This window comes from Ciona intestinalis, chromosome 14 (assembly GCF_000224145.3).
Source record: "Ciona intestinalis chromosome 14, KH, whole genome shotgun sequence".
Classification (NCBI taxonomy): Eukaryota; Metazoa; Chordata; class Ascidiacea; order Phlebobranchia; family Cionidae; genus Ciona; species Ciona intestinalis.
The window spans coordinates 4084145-4096759 of NC_020179.2; the positions used below are offsets into that span (position 1 = coordinate 4084145).

Genomic DNA, 12615 nt, shown 5'->3' on the forward strand with positions numbered 1-12615 from the left:
AGATTGTTATGGTAATTCCAAAGAAGTAATTTTGACGTCATTGCTCAGATTTTGATGAGTCATTAAAATATGATTTCTTCATATTTAGTTTATCATGACTTTAAATAAAAGTCAAACGTTATTTATAAAAGCTGTAATCTAAGTAAAGCGTAGAATTTTTGAAATATTGTGTAAATGGCATTTAAAATAAATAACTTTTCACCCCAAATAGATATTTTGACTTTTTACATGAAGCGGTATGAAAATATTTAACAGTCGGTAACTTCACACTGATTCGCGCGAAAACTTTTAATAAATATTAAGGAGCTAAGCTAAGACCTAAAGGTCGAAAAAGTTGATTAAATAGACAAAAACGATCAAATTTTTATCCTTAGCATGTTTTTATAACAAAACTTTAGTATAGCAGCGACTGTAATTTATATTTTAGGCATTATTTTGACCATTAGCAAAAAATCACTTTTATTCAACCTAAACCATTCGTTTCACTTTACCAATATTGTCTATGATTGCTTTTAATATGAACTTACCCTATAACCACCGAAATTTTGTATTCACTTTTTTTAGATCACAGTTAGAGGTGCACCATGTCTAAACTATGGGGGGAGAAGGCAATTCCTTCAACTGGCTTCGATATTATGAAATCATGGATGGCAGTCGACTTGAACGATTTCCGTAAATGTTCTTATCCTGTCCCCATACTAAACAATGCATCTATTATACTGGGTATGGTTGGAGTGGGTGGACCTTTGTACACTATGGTAGTAAAGAGGCAAAATGCATCAGCAGGTGAACAACTTTCTTTAAATTTCCGCGTAAACAAATTTATTCCAGAGAAAAATCCCGCAAAAAATTATCACGATAAATATTCCACACAAAAAAATAAAAGTTTCACTCTGGTATTTTGACCTTACTAAGCTTAGATATGAACCAAGCCGTCCTTTCACAGTCACTTTACTAATCCGTTTAATGGTAGGTAACCATAGTTAAATACGTCAACATATGTCATATTACAGCTTGCATTTTATGTTTATCAGGTAGGCCTACTACTGCAGAATAATATTTTACTGACATGTTACTACTAACTACAGATTAAACTAGTATGTGTGTGTTGTGGTTATCGAATTACATAGGATTATGCATTAACAACATTTATTATGCTGTTGTATTCCATTCAATCTTTGTTATGGTAATTCCGAAGATTATTTTGATGTCTTTGCTAAGATTTTGATGAGTCATTGAAATAATGTATATTTCATCTTGTGTTGTATTACAGGCATGTACAAAACCTTTTTCCTGGCCACACTTGGTGTATGGACAGGATATTACATTACGAGGGCGTTCAACCAATATTATTTTGGAAAGTTTAAATTCTCACTTGAATATGCCATGATGAGGAAAGGAGACTTCAAAAAAACAATTGGTAATCAACTTAATATTTAAATTAGCGGTTTAATGTCAAGATTATAAAAAAATACAACATATGTACTGGCTGACTGGAACCAAACGCAGGGTGGCCAGGTTTTCTACGCTGCTATTACAGCAAATGAGGTAAAATTCCACAGGATATTACTTCAAACTATCACTCCCTCCCCTGCATTTTGATAAAGCTTGGTGGATAATCCTTCTAGTTTAATTAGAAATAAATCTGCAATTAGTAACTCAGTGTCAATAGCTCTAAAGTTAGAAGTAACATTATTCTCTTTCCTTACAGAACCAACAAAATATGGGGACCCGGAATTCCTTAAAAAATGGAAACCTATCAGATCACATTAAACTTTTCTTTACTTTTCTGCAGAATAAACTTTACTTGACCACGAGTGCATGTGTTTTATTTCACAGTGAGTTGTGCAAAGTATCTTCGATACACAGTGGTGACAACAAGGATTGACATTAGTGGGAAGGATGGTAGAGAAAGTGCAGTAGTAGAAATAGAATAGAAAAAATATTTAAAGTATAAAAAACTTGTATAAAAAGGTCCTAGTGGATGGAATTAAACTAGAAAACATTAGCAACTAATAATAAGCTTTAAAAACGCTATTAAGTTGTTAACTACATTCTTATCAGCTACACTAGAAACACTGATATAAAATAAGTAGATGTACATGATATATACAACTTTGGCAAGTATTAGTTCTGGAAACGTCTAGGAATTCTATTCTCTTGTATATTGCGCTTATTGACGCTCACCCTCTTTGGAAGTGGGGGTAGTATCCTCTTATGCATGTTTATTCTGATAGGAAATAAACAATATTATTCTGGGCTAAAATTTCTACACTCTGGCGCAATGGTTGGCACACCTGCCTCTAGACAAGAGGATACAGGTACCAGACTCAATGCTGCTACCATTGTAAGAGTATGTATGCTTGGGCAAGCATTTACCCAAATTATTAAATGTAGTACCTTGTTAGCGTGTATAAAACAACACCCGTGTTGTAAAGACTGTCATCACTCCGCCACGCGAGGATAAATAAGTTACATAATGGCTAACTTGCAAGTGGGAAGTGGATGAAAAAAACAGAACACTCATGCCATGACGACAGCCGTTGGCCCTCCCCGTGAGGATAAATAAATAACATTTGTTTAAACAACATTTAATAAAATATAAATACGGTATACCTAGATACAAATAACAAGCCATATGGATTACCCATTGTTCTCCTTTTGTGCTTGTTTCTTGGCTTGTAACTTCATATAAGAATCAAGTCTAAACTCAGCATCGGCAAGTTCCGTCAAATATTTCTTCCTTCCCTCACTTGCTTTGTATAACGCCTTGGATTCCTACAATGTTAGACAATAATCGGTAAGATAATAACTTGTAATAAATTCCGCAAATCTAACCCTGATCTGGTGCTCGTATACTTAAACTATCAGTGTTAAGTGAAATATAGTAAGGACCTGGTGCTACGAAAATGTAACAGACAAAAAAGTCAAACTAATTGTTGTATTAAAGATATATATTTTGTCTAAATCGTCAGTGTCTGCAAAAAAAGCATAAAATACAAAATAACATAAGAGCTTTCAGTTAACGACAAAATGGCTTATTGATTTAAATTAATTTCACCGGCATTGTTTTACGTCAGAACGTGTGGTTCTTGGCCGTAGATTACAACCCAAACTTTAGTTATTAGTTAGTATTAAATTTGCTTAAGTTGCCAAAAAAGTTTTTATTACATGTTTATAAAAGCTTGTTCAAAATAAGTTTTAAATTCCCCCAATAATTTATGCTCATTTTATAATAAAGTTAACGTTGTTATAAAAATAGTTATTAATAAGCGCTGGTGTAAAGAAAACAATTGTAAACCCTGAATAAGCCAAGTGGTACTGAGGCTTCGGCTTGTTGATTTATTATGACTTTTATGATAAGTTACCAAAGTTGTGAGTATAATGAACAATGGACCACCCACAGACCCACTTATGAGGTATTAGCAGAAATCCATCAGTATTATCCAACAATGGAGATGGTGCAATACAAACAATGTGGGGGGGGGGGGTGAAACTTGAATAAGTTTTAATATGAATTAAACTTTTTGGTGTTTTAAATTCAATCCAAGTTGAAATAATTAAATTTGATATAATGCAGTGTTTTATTATTTAATATATTTCCCAGATTACACATTACATGAAATTGAAATATAGGCTATTATATGTCATATTTTGAACATTGTTTTACTTCTAAACATATATGCACACTTACTAGTTACTACTGTTTTCTATTCTATGCGGATCTAAATGGGCATAGAATACATTTCAATTGCTTTCACATAAATTGAAAATAAAACTGAGGCACAATAGACCAGAGTTGGCACCGAAAACAAGTTGCTATTAAACACAGGAATACGTTTTACAAACCTGGTCCAACCTCCACTCCAAGTCTCGTAGTTGGTTTTGTAAACTTGATCTTTCTTTCTCCATTTGTTTGATTAGGCCTTTCAAACCACTCTGTTGGATATTCAAAGTAAAGGATGAAATGGGACAGTAAAACACAATGGCTGGTGTGGGGGACAGACATAATTATTAGGTGAAAATACATGCCTATATGCTTCTCTGTATGCCATGCGCATATGTTGTGGTGTATTGTGATTTTTGGAGTTCCCCCCTTTATAGTTCAATAATTCAGGCATTTTAAAATTTACGAATTCAAGGGACAGGTGAAATATTTATTATGGAGGGACGGGAGGGTGTCTTCAGCATTATTAGGGGTACATATGCATTATTGATTATTGGGTGGGCCTCCTGGATTCCTGTAAACTGTATGATGTTTGGTTTAACTGTAACTGCTACCATCTGCAACTGCCATATAAGTTAAGCATAATAATTATCACCACACACCTCACTCAGGCCTTCCATGTTTTTGACGGAGACCGGAACCTGGTCTTTCCTGTTCTTGCTGTTGGTTCGATGGTTCGGTTTCAATTTCTCTTTCAAGTCTTTGATCTGCAACTCTAGCTGTGTGTTCATCTCCTGCTGAGTCTCATATCTGGGGGAAAAAAAATGAAGTTAAGAATGATCCGCTTTATTATACAAGAGACTAATAACCACAGGCCCATTACCCAGGGTGCTACCATCTAAACCCCATGGAGGCAGTTTATAGACACTCAATATTATAGAGACTTATTCCAAAAGGATGAGGTGTTCAGTGAGTCACACCAGAGACGTCATAGTCGGATTAAGACATAGTTGTTCAAACTTATTCTCCCACCTTGTTTTCCATTCATTCCCTTCTTCATCAATCTGTTGATATTTCTTCTCCAAATCTTCAACTGTTATTTTTAAACCAAGAAGCGACTGATCCAACATCTTTCTGCAAAATTCAAGATATAATGTCAGAAAGAAAGAGCCAGCACCATGGAACAGTGATTATAATGCTTGCTATCAAACTAGAGGATACTGGGTTCAAGAATCAGTGCCCTCTTAAAACTTTCTACACTGAATTAATCAGTAAATTTTACAACCATTTTAATCAGGTAAAAATTGTAACAAACTGTAGATCTTAACTTTCCCTTGCCTCTCAGTCTCGACCATATAAAATAAAAAGGTTATATATATAGAATATTAAAAGAAAAAGGTTTGTATAAAAAGGTTTGCATATATGGAGTAGCTACTATCAATTTAGCACATAGTTGGTACATCATGTCCTACTTCATTTGTCGTTCATGTTCCAACTCGGCTTCCATTTCTTCCAATGAATAATCTTCCATCCCTCTCTCCATGTTTAACTACACAGTCAAAAAAACTAATATTCCTGTTGGTATAAATATCTGATTCTGATTGAATAAATTAAATTTAAACAGTAGTTATACTTCTATAGTTGTCTTAGTCAAGAAATTCTTAAAATGTTTGTATAGTTGGCTGTTGTTAGTAAAGGCTTGGTACGTAACACTCACTCTTGTTTCATCTAACACAAAGGATGGTTAAAGTTGATTAACTGAAACTGCACCATCTTCAGTGTTAGATGAGACAAAAGTGAGTGTTAAGACCAGGAGCTTGGTACTTGTAACACTTACATCCCAATTGATTAATACGAGTTTAAAATATTTCTCTTGTTGGTATTACTTTAAAAGAAAAACAGAACCATTTTATCATAGTTACACACAACATCCATTCATTCAACTAAATATTCATAAACTGCCAAAAAGCGACAAAGCATAAAAGTCAGGATTTTAAATTATCGACATTAGCCAAATATACATTTGCTGCAACAAAAATAATTCAGCACTGTAATACATACGCTATGGGTGAGTAATTAGTTCATGCATAAATTAAATAAACCAATATACTTAAAATTAGCAACTGTAGCTAGAGTTCATAATAATATATTGTTTTGCTGAACTTATATAGGCCTATACCAAATATACTCTTAACTTTACTCCAACCTAAAAGAACTTTAATATTTATCACACAAAATAAAGACTTAAATAATAGAATTGATAAATAGGGCAATTGTTATGACATCAAAGCAAGACAGTTGAGTTCTGGAACCTGACACTCCACTTCTATGACATCACAATCCAATGTTTGACATAATAAAGACTGTTTGGTTTACAAAACCAATATTGGTTTTTCGATTTAACTTCTTGTATATGAGTGGACCTTTCAACCTGGCCACTGTTTCCGCTTATCAGTAAGTGGAATGTAAACAACTTTCATCAATTCTTTCTTGGTAAGTTCACCAACATTATTTTTGTCCCATTGCTCAAATACTTGTGTTGTACCAGGCTCTCCCACGGGCAAAATAAGTCGGCCACCTTTTTTCAATTGTTCAAGTAAAGGCCTAGGTACTTGAGAAGCAGCCGCTCCGACGTGTATTGCATCATAAAGCTCTGTCTTTCTATTGTCCGGGTCATAACCCAGTCTCCCATCCCCCTTTTTCAAAGTAACCCTCCCAGAAGTAATCAAAGTTGAGTCATCTCTGTTTACATTTTCAATGGATTTATTCACAAGTTCTGGAATATGTTCAATCCCATAAGCTCTCCCATTATCTCCCATCATTCTCGCAAAACAAGCCGTTAAATATCCGCTACCAGACCCAACATCTAATGCTGTTGGATTCTCACTTCTGGTAAGTTGATCATGTAACGCCTCTAAAGCTGCAGCATGCATGTGGGGTGCACTTATAGTAGCCTGGTATCCAATAGACTGTGGACTGTCATTATATGCCCCACTTGAAACATAAAATTTCCGGTCCGTCAACTTCATACCTTCATAAACTGCATCATGGGTAATAATTCCATTTTTTCTGAGGTTGTTAATTAAATCCAAGTTACTTTTTCCATGACAGCGCCACGCCATTGTACAAATTATGAATAACACCAACCTTATACAAAATAAAAACGTCATTTTAGGATTTTAAACAAATTAACTTATGTGCCAAATATTCAGTTCTATGTGTAATTCCTAAAACAGAAAATAAAACAAATTTTATGCAGTTCAGGCCAAGAAAACACAGTTACACATACAAAACACGAGCCAATCTTTCTTAAGCAGAATACACTTAATGATGTATATACAAAAATACAATATACCCAAATTTCCTTTTCTTACATTTAACAGTTTTTTTTCCGATACACAAGTCAGATAAACCTTATTGTGCACGTTACCTGTTACCACGCGTTGTCCAAATATCCGACGAATCTGCACTCGCTGTTACAGTGTAGTTTGTAAACAGCAGTCGGAATGTCTGTCACACGACTCCTGTTGCGATCTCTTCTAGCTCTACAGCGGCGCTCGCTACTACTATGACGTCATCAGAATACTAACAGCGTGACGCCGAACTAAATTTGATGACGTCGTTTTTACCCATATGAAACAGAGCCATAGAAATACCGAGTAGTCCAACCCATTGTTACGTAAAACACAAATTGAACGGCAATTTGGGTCCAAAATAACACAGTAGGTATAGGGAAAATGTATGTTTTTCGGTAAATTACAGAAAAACTTGGGCCCAAAAACAAATTTAAAGGTTGAAAAATGTAAAAAACATGTGTTATTTGTTTTCTGTGTCAAAAAAAGTCAAAAATTAGAATTAGAAGCGGTTGATTTGCGACATTTTAGTCATTTAATGCGGCTAAATTTATACATTTTTTCTAAAAAATGTTTGGTAAGGTAAATAGAAGCTGTTTTACACCTTCCCACAATAGGAAAACACAAACAAAACTTAACAAGTTCGTTTAAACCCATTGTCAAAGTCACCACTTTTGCTCTATTTTGGACACACATAGACGGCAGTTGGACTACTCGGTGTTTATACGACTCTGATATGAAAGGGGGTTCCATCAAAACCAAAACTACCATATACTTTAGTTTTATGAATAAAAGCGAGAGAGTCTACCTAACGCTATAGCAAAAGCATACAGAATCTGCAATGCAACTGCACCCTATCACGTAATACTATTTCTCTTTATACAACTATTTTATTTCAAAAACACAATTTATCTAAGACATGTCTTCGCAATCTCCCACAATTTCAACAAAAATGAACAAGAACTGGCCAATTCTTCAAGTAGCCATACCAGATGACATGACACTTTGAATTTCTGAAATGAAAAGAGTAAATGAGCTCTAATTATATTAGCCACAAAATTTCGGTAGTAGTTAATAGGTACACATGCAAAATACGAATTTTCTTTAGGTATCTTGCCAATGAACAGATACACTTATAAAAGTAGCGGCGTCGAATACTAAATCTAGTATCCCAAATTACATACATGGTAACTTATAAGCGGAAAACATGAAACATTATAATGACTGTGGTTGCCCAACATGCAAGAATAAATAAGTTACAAACATGGTAACTTGTAAGCTGGAACAAGGTGTATGAAACAGAACACCCATGTTATAACGACTGTTTTTTCCCACCATGCGAGGATAAATAAGTCAAATTCATGGTAACTCATAAGCTGAAATGAAGTGTATGAAACAAAACAACTATGTTATTACACTGTCGTTGTCCTGTTATATAAAGACATATATGTTACATTAATTCATTCAACTCAAGATTTACTTTCGAAGTTGACTTTATCAACGATATTCCTCGTTTTTACAAGTTCTTCCTGGTTTGCAACAAACACAAGGTCACCGTCCAATCTCGACCATTCGTTAACTTTGATCCAACGATTCAACTCTTCATCTCCCAGATCACCAAGGAGGGATCGCAACTCCTCCAACCCGATGCGTTGGTAGGATATTGAAACTGTGCGGCAGATGACTGAAAAGGATCAACAATTAATAATCATGGGGTCATTTTTTATATATTTTATAACCTAATCTTCTATTTAAAACAAAACTTTACCTACTTACAATAGCAAACATCCCAAAAACTGTATATATGGAAAAAACATTGGTATTGAAAAGAACACACAGGCAAGCGGTCCCTTTAATTAGTGCATGTCCACTATGTAGTGAATATTTTGGACATAGCGGACATGCACTAATTAAAGGGACCCACAGTCAAGAACGCACAAAACACAAGTGCACATTATTTATCTATTACAAACAACTATTGACACACACACCATATTAGTAAACTACTAGGTTAACTCACATTTCTTGATTGAATCTTCAAAACCAACAACTCCTTCAGTTAACTCTGGTGTTGCACTCAGTTCTCTCTGGGAATATTTAGTTATAGTTAGTGTATGTTACCAGAACACAACCATGTTATATCTTGACAGTGAGCGTTAGGTGTATGAATACACTATGTGTGTCTGGTGTATAAGAGACACCCATGATATAACTCGACAGTGAGCGTGATGTGTATGAATAAAAACTAGAATACACCATGTGTGTTTTGTGCTCTATGCAACTTGACAAATTAAAAAGGTACATATTCGAATAAATTTAAACCCAGAATAGTTTGAAGTCGCAAGTCTCCAGGAGGTGATGAAGGAATATAAGACGACCAATCTGTTGGTCTTCGTGGTGATGCTGGTCAATCAAACATTCGCATAGCGAGAAGTCAGCGCTTGGCAGGGATGTGAGGGCTTTCAACAAGATGCCGCAAACAATGTCAACTTGGAAGAAAGATGGATTGAATTGATATCTGTGAAAGATATTATAAATGAGTTTCATTGCATGTTTACCTTGGTTTTCATTTCATGTTTACACTAATCATCACCAGTGAAAAACTTTTGTGACAGTTTAAATTAGGGTGGTGGGTATGACGTATGTGTTATTGCTTAGCATGTTAACAAATTTAATAGGAGTGGCTACTAGCATGATAGCATCCATTAATTTATACTTTACACTTATTCTTTCTCGTCTTCTTACCCACTCCACCCAGGTTTCTTAGGTGAAAACGCCGCATTTAACTTTATGTAGCTAACTTTCACAGCAATTGATTTGTGAATGGTAAAAGTGGTTTACAAGAATTTGTAGTTGCGCACTTAGATTAAAACACACAAGTTATTTAAACAATGGCTAGCTGAATGCTCTATTAATCACTACTCACAGTTTTAGTATAGCAAGATTGGCAGGTAAATCATATGTATTGTTGGCCAACTGTTGTTTAACGTGTGGCTCTAATTCACCAAGGTTTTCAGGGTTGTATCTGTGGATTAGAAGACTTATAAGATATATAAATACTAAACTAAGAAAGAGTGATTTGGTGTTTGTTAGCTTTTATAAAATATCTCGAATATTTAACAAGAATGCAAACATGTATAACAGTTAACATACTGCACTAGCTGCCTTGCCTGTAGACCAAATCAACATTGGACATAAGGGGTATAAAACAGAACAACAGTGTTATAAGATGACCGGCGCCGTGGTTAGTGCGCCTGCCTGTAACCCAAAGGTAATTGGTTCAAGGCTCGTCGCTGCTACCATTGTGGGGGTATGTGTTTTTGGGCAAGACACTTAACGGCAATTGCTCCAACAAAGTCGTCACTAATGGTTTGTCCAAATTAACAGCCATACATAAAAAAAATCCAAAAAAATAATCACCCACAAAGTAACATACATGGTAACTCCTAAGCTGGCACAAGGTGTTAAACCCGTGTTATAACGACTGTCGTTTTCTGGCCACGCGAGAATAAAGTAAGTTACATTCATTCAAGATCTGCAGTTACATTCATTCATAAAGTATTCTTACAGTTTGTTTTATGTACAGTTTAAGTTACCATCAAATTAATTCTAAAATAAGTTAAACAAACCTGTCAATGCCCTTCAGCATTGTTGCAATCCTATTCGCATCAGAAGATCCCATGTTTGCAGTTACAGACTCTATTTATGTATCTACAGTCAACACGAACACTGTAAATCAAAGACATCACTGAGACGAAAGCATAGCCACCGAAACTTTGGAAAACGATTTAAAATTCCACAAATTACATAAACAATATCTTTGCAAATACCTCAACAAAAACAGTCCCAGTAATACCCAACATGCAGAGGCAAAGTTAACCATATAATTTACTATATACAAATGCATTTGAACAAATCTTAGTACAAATATTTATGGTGCTGCAGCTACTAGAGTGCTAAGTCATGATGGTATTCTCTATATAGCAAAATACAAGTTAATATGTTTTTACATAAAGTCGTCAAAGTCATTATAAGATGAAAAGTCTTCCATTGCATCGTTCCTTGTGCTTTTCATTCCTCCACCAAGTTTCGCTTTCTGAGTTTTCTTGGTTCCCTTTTTCGCTCTTTCTTGTTTTAACTTTTCTGATGCCAATGCATTTAAAGATGAGGAGATTTTCTTAATCTCTTCATGGTTTAAACAAACCGTACAGGAATTAACCAAGGTTTCCACCAAGAATGCGTAATGTGGAGATTCCTCCAGGGATGTGAGCTTTGTTTTTATAAGTTCGGCGAATTCAATAAAATCTGCTTTCGTCCTGGGGTTATAATCCCCAAATGAAACCGAAGTTTCCGTCGTTTCTTCTTTCGTAAACAACTCTTTTGTCATCGCCATGTCAGATTCCTCCGCCAACTTCTGAGCGAGAAGTTTATCTCTCATCTTCTCCTCTGGAGTCTTCTCTTCCTCTTCCTGCCTTCTTCTTTCAGCTTCTCTTTTTTTCTCTTCTTCTTTTTCTTTCAACTTCATCTGGAGATATTTTTTTCCCCCTTTTTTCACTTCCACCTTCGGCTTCTCTTCTTCTTTTTCTTTTTCTTCTTCTTCATCATCCCAATTATCTTTCAATACATCTTCTTCATCTTCCCCCTCCCATTTATCGCTGTTCAACTTTACGTCTGCAGGTTCAAAGTTCTCACTATCCCAATCATCCATATTAAAACCACTTCTCAGTTGCTAATATACAAAGACTTGTTGAAACGAATGGCAATATTGCTGATAGATTTACAGAAGATGGAACAGTAACGGCTTAACAAGCTGAGCTAGCGAAGTATATTTATAGTCTGTAGATAAACAACATAAAATTAAAAAACACTTTAGAACTACTGAAACTTATATGCCATCTATAAGTATACAGAAGTAGACTGTAAGACTGTTTTAACAAGCTTGATTCCAGAAAATATGGATATGATAAAATATAAAGTTATAGACAACTTACTTTACAATAATGGTAAAAACTTTGAATGTCTTAAATGATTTGATAGGAGTGAACCAAAGAGATTTAAACAAAGGTTTCAATTCAACATATACCGTAGTAATATCCGTTAGATAGTGCAAACAGTAAAACTTTTAATGTATTCTAATTCTGATTCTATAGTTTTAATTATTACGTTAACCGGTACATCATTATAAAGTGGAAAATGAACGAAATAATACTTGTATATTCAGAAAATTAAATACCTATCGAATCGACATGCATCTTAGAATTATTCTATACATATATTTGTACCTAATTTATTTCAAATAACGAAATACTTATAATACAAATACAACACGTGTGCTTTCTATTCTTACAATATTCTCACATGATCCTACGGTGTGTCTAAAACATAGTAGTATTGGGTGGTAACAAAATTTGGTCCCAAAATCTCAAACGTAACAAACGCCTTTGTCAGAGTGAAGGAATCACGTACTGTTGCATCATGGCTTATGTACAGTTGTTCGAGGGCACTTTTCAAATTTTCAGCCGTCCGGCGCCGTGGCGTAGTGGTTAGCGTGCCTGCCTGTAACCATTAGGTAATGGGTTCAAGGCTCGTCGCTGC

At 34.9% G+C, this 12615-nt stretch overlaps 5 protein-coding genes across 5 annotated transcripts; 1 reads left to right on the plus strand and 4 right to left on the minus strand.

Annotated features, from left to right (window-relative positions):
- Nucleotides 1–561: 561 nt before the first annotated feature.
- Nucleotides 562–1817, plus strand: LOC100175877. Its single transcript, XM_026837612.1, has 3 exons — nt 562–786; nt 1274–1420; nt 1712–1817. The coding sequence occupies exons 1-3, from the start codon at nt 585–587 to the stop codon at nt 1771–1773; spliced, it is 411 nt and encodes a 136-aa protein (XP_026693413.1). The 5' UTR covers nt 562–584; the 3' UTR covers nt 1774–1817.
- Nucleotides 1815–5279, minus strand: LOC100180557 (coiled-coil domain-containing protein 169-like). The gene is made up of 6 exons (XM_002131405.5): nt 5140–5279; nt 4700–4801; nt 4330–4477; nt 3850–3939; nt 2648–2778; nt 1815–2230 (listed from the first exon to the last, which is right to left on the minus strand). The coding sequence occupies exons 1-6, from the start codon at nt 5208–5210 to the stop codon at nt 2128–2130; spliced, it is 645 nt and encodes a 214-aa protein (XP_002131441.1). The 5' UTR covers nt 5211–5279; the 3' UTR covers nt 1815–2127.
- Nucleotides 5246–7222, minus strand: LOC100178187 (protein-L-isoaspartate(D-aspartate) O-methyltransferase). Its single transcript, XM_002131386.4, has 2 exons — nt 7098–7222; nt 5246–6814 (listed from the first exon to the last, which is right to left on the minus strand). Exon 2 carries the CDS (start codon nt 6787–6789, stop codon nt 6094–6096), a length of 696 nt encoding a protein of 231 aa, XP_002131422.1. The 5' UTR covers nt 6790–6814; nt 7098–7222; the 3' UTR covers nt 5246–6093.
- A 668-nt stretch (nt 7223–7890) lies between these two features.
- LOC100182909 (eukaryotic translation initiation factor 3 subunit K-like) lies at nt 7891–10991 on the minus strand. Its single transcript, XM_002131330.4, has 6 exons — nt 10650–10991; nt 9947–10045; nt 9343–9538; nt 9041–9107; nt 8501–8704; nt 7891–8033 (listed from the first exon to the last, which is right to left on the minus strand). Exons 1-6 carry the CDS (start codon nt 10700–10702, stop codon nt 7996–7998), a joined length of 657 nt encoding a protein of 218 aa, XP_002131366.1. The 5' UTR covers nt 10703–10991; the 3' UTR covers nt 7891–7995.
- On the minus strand, nt 10750–11858 carry LOC100185372 (eukaryotic translation initiation factor 3 subunit J-A-like). Its single transcript, XM_026837607.1, has one exon. The coding sequence runs from the start codon at nt 11726–11728 to the stop codon at nt 11027–11029; it is 702 nt and encodes a 233-aa protein (XP_026693408.1). The 5' UTR covers nt 11729–11858; the 3' UTR covers nt 10750–11026.
- Between the last annotated feature and the right edge of the window lie 757 nt (nt 11859–12615).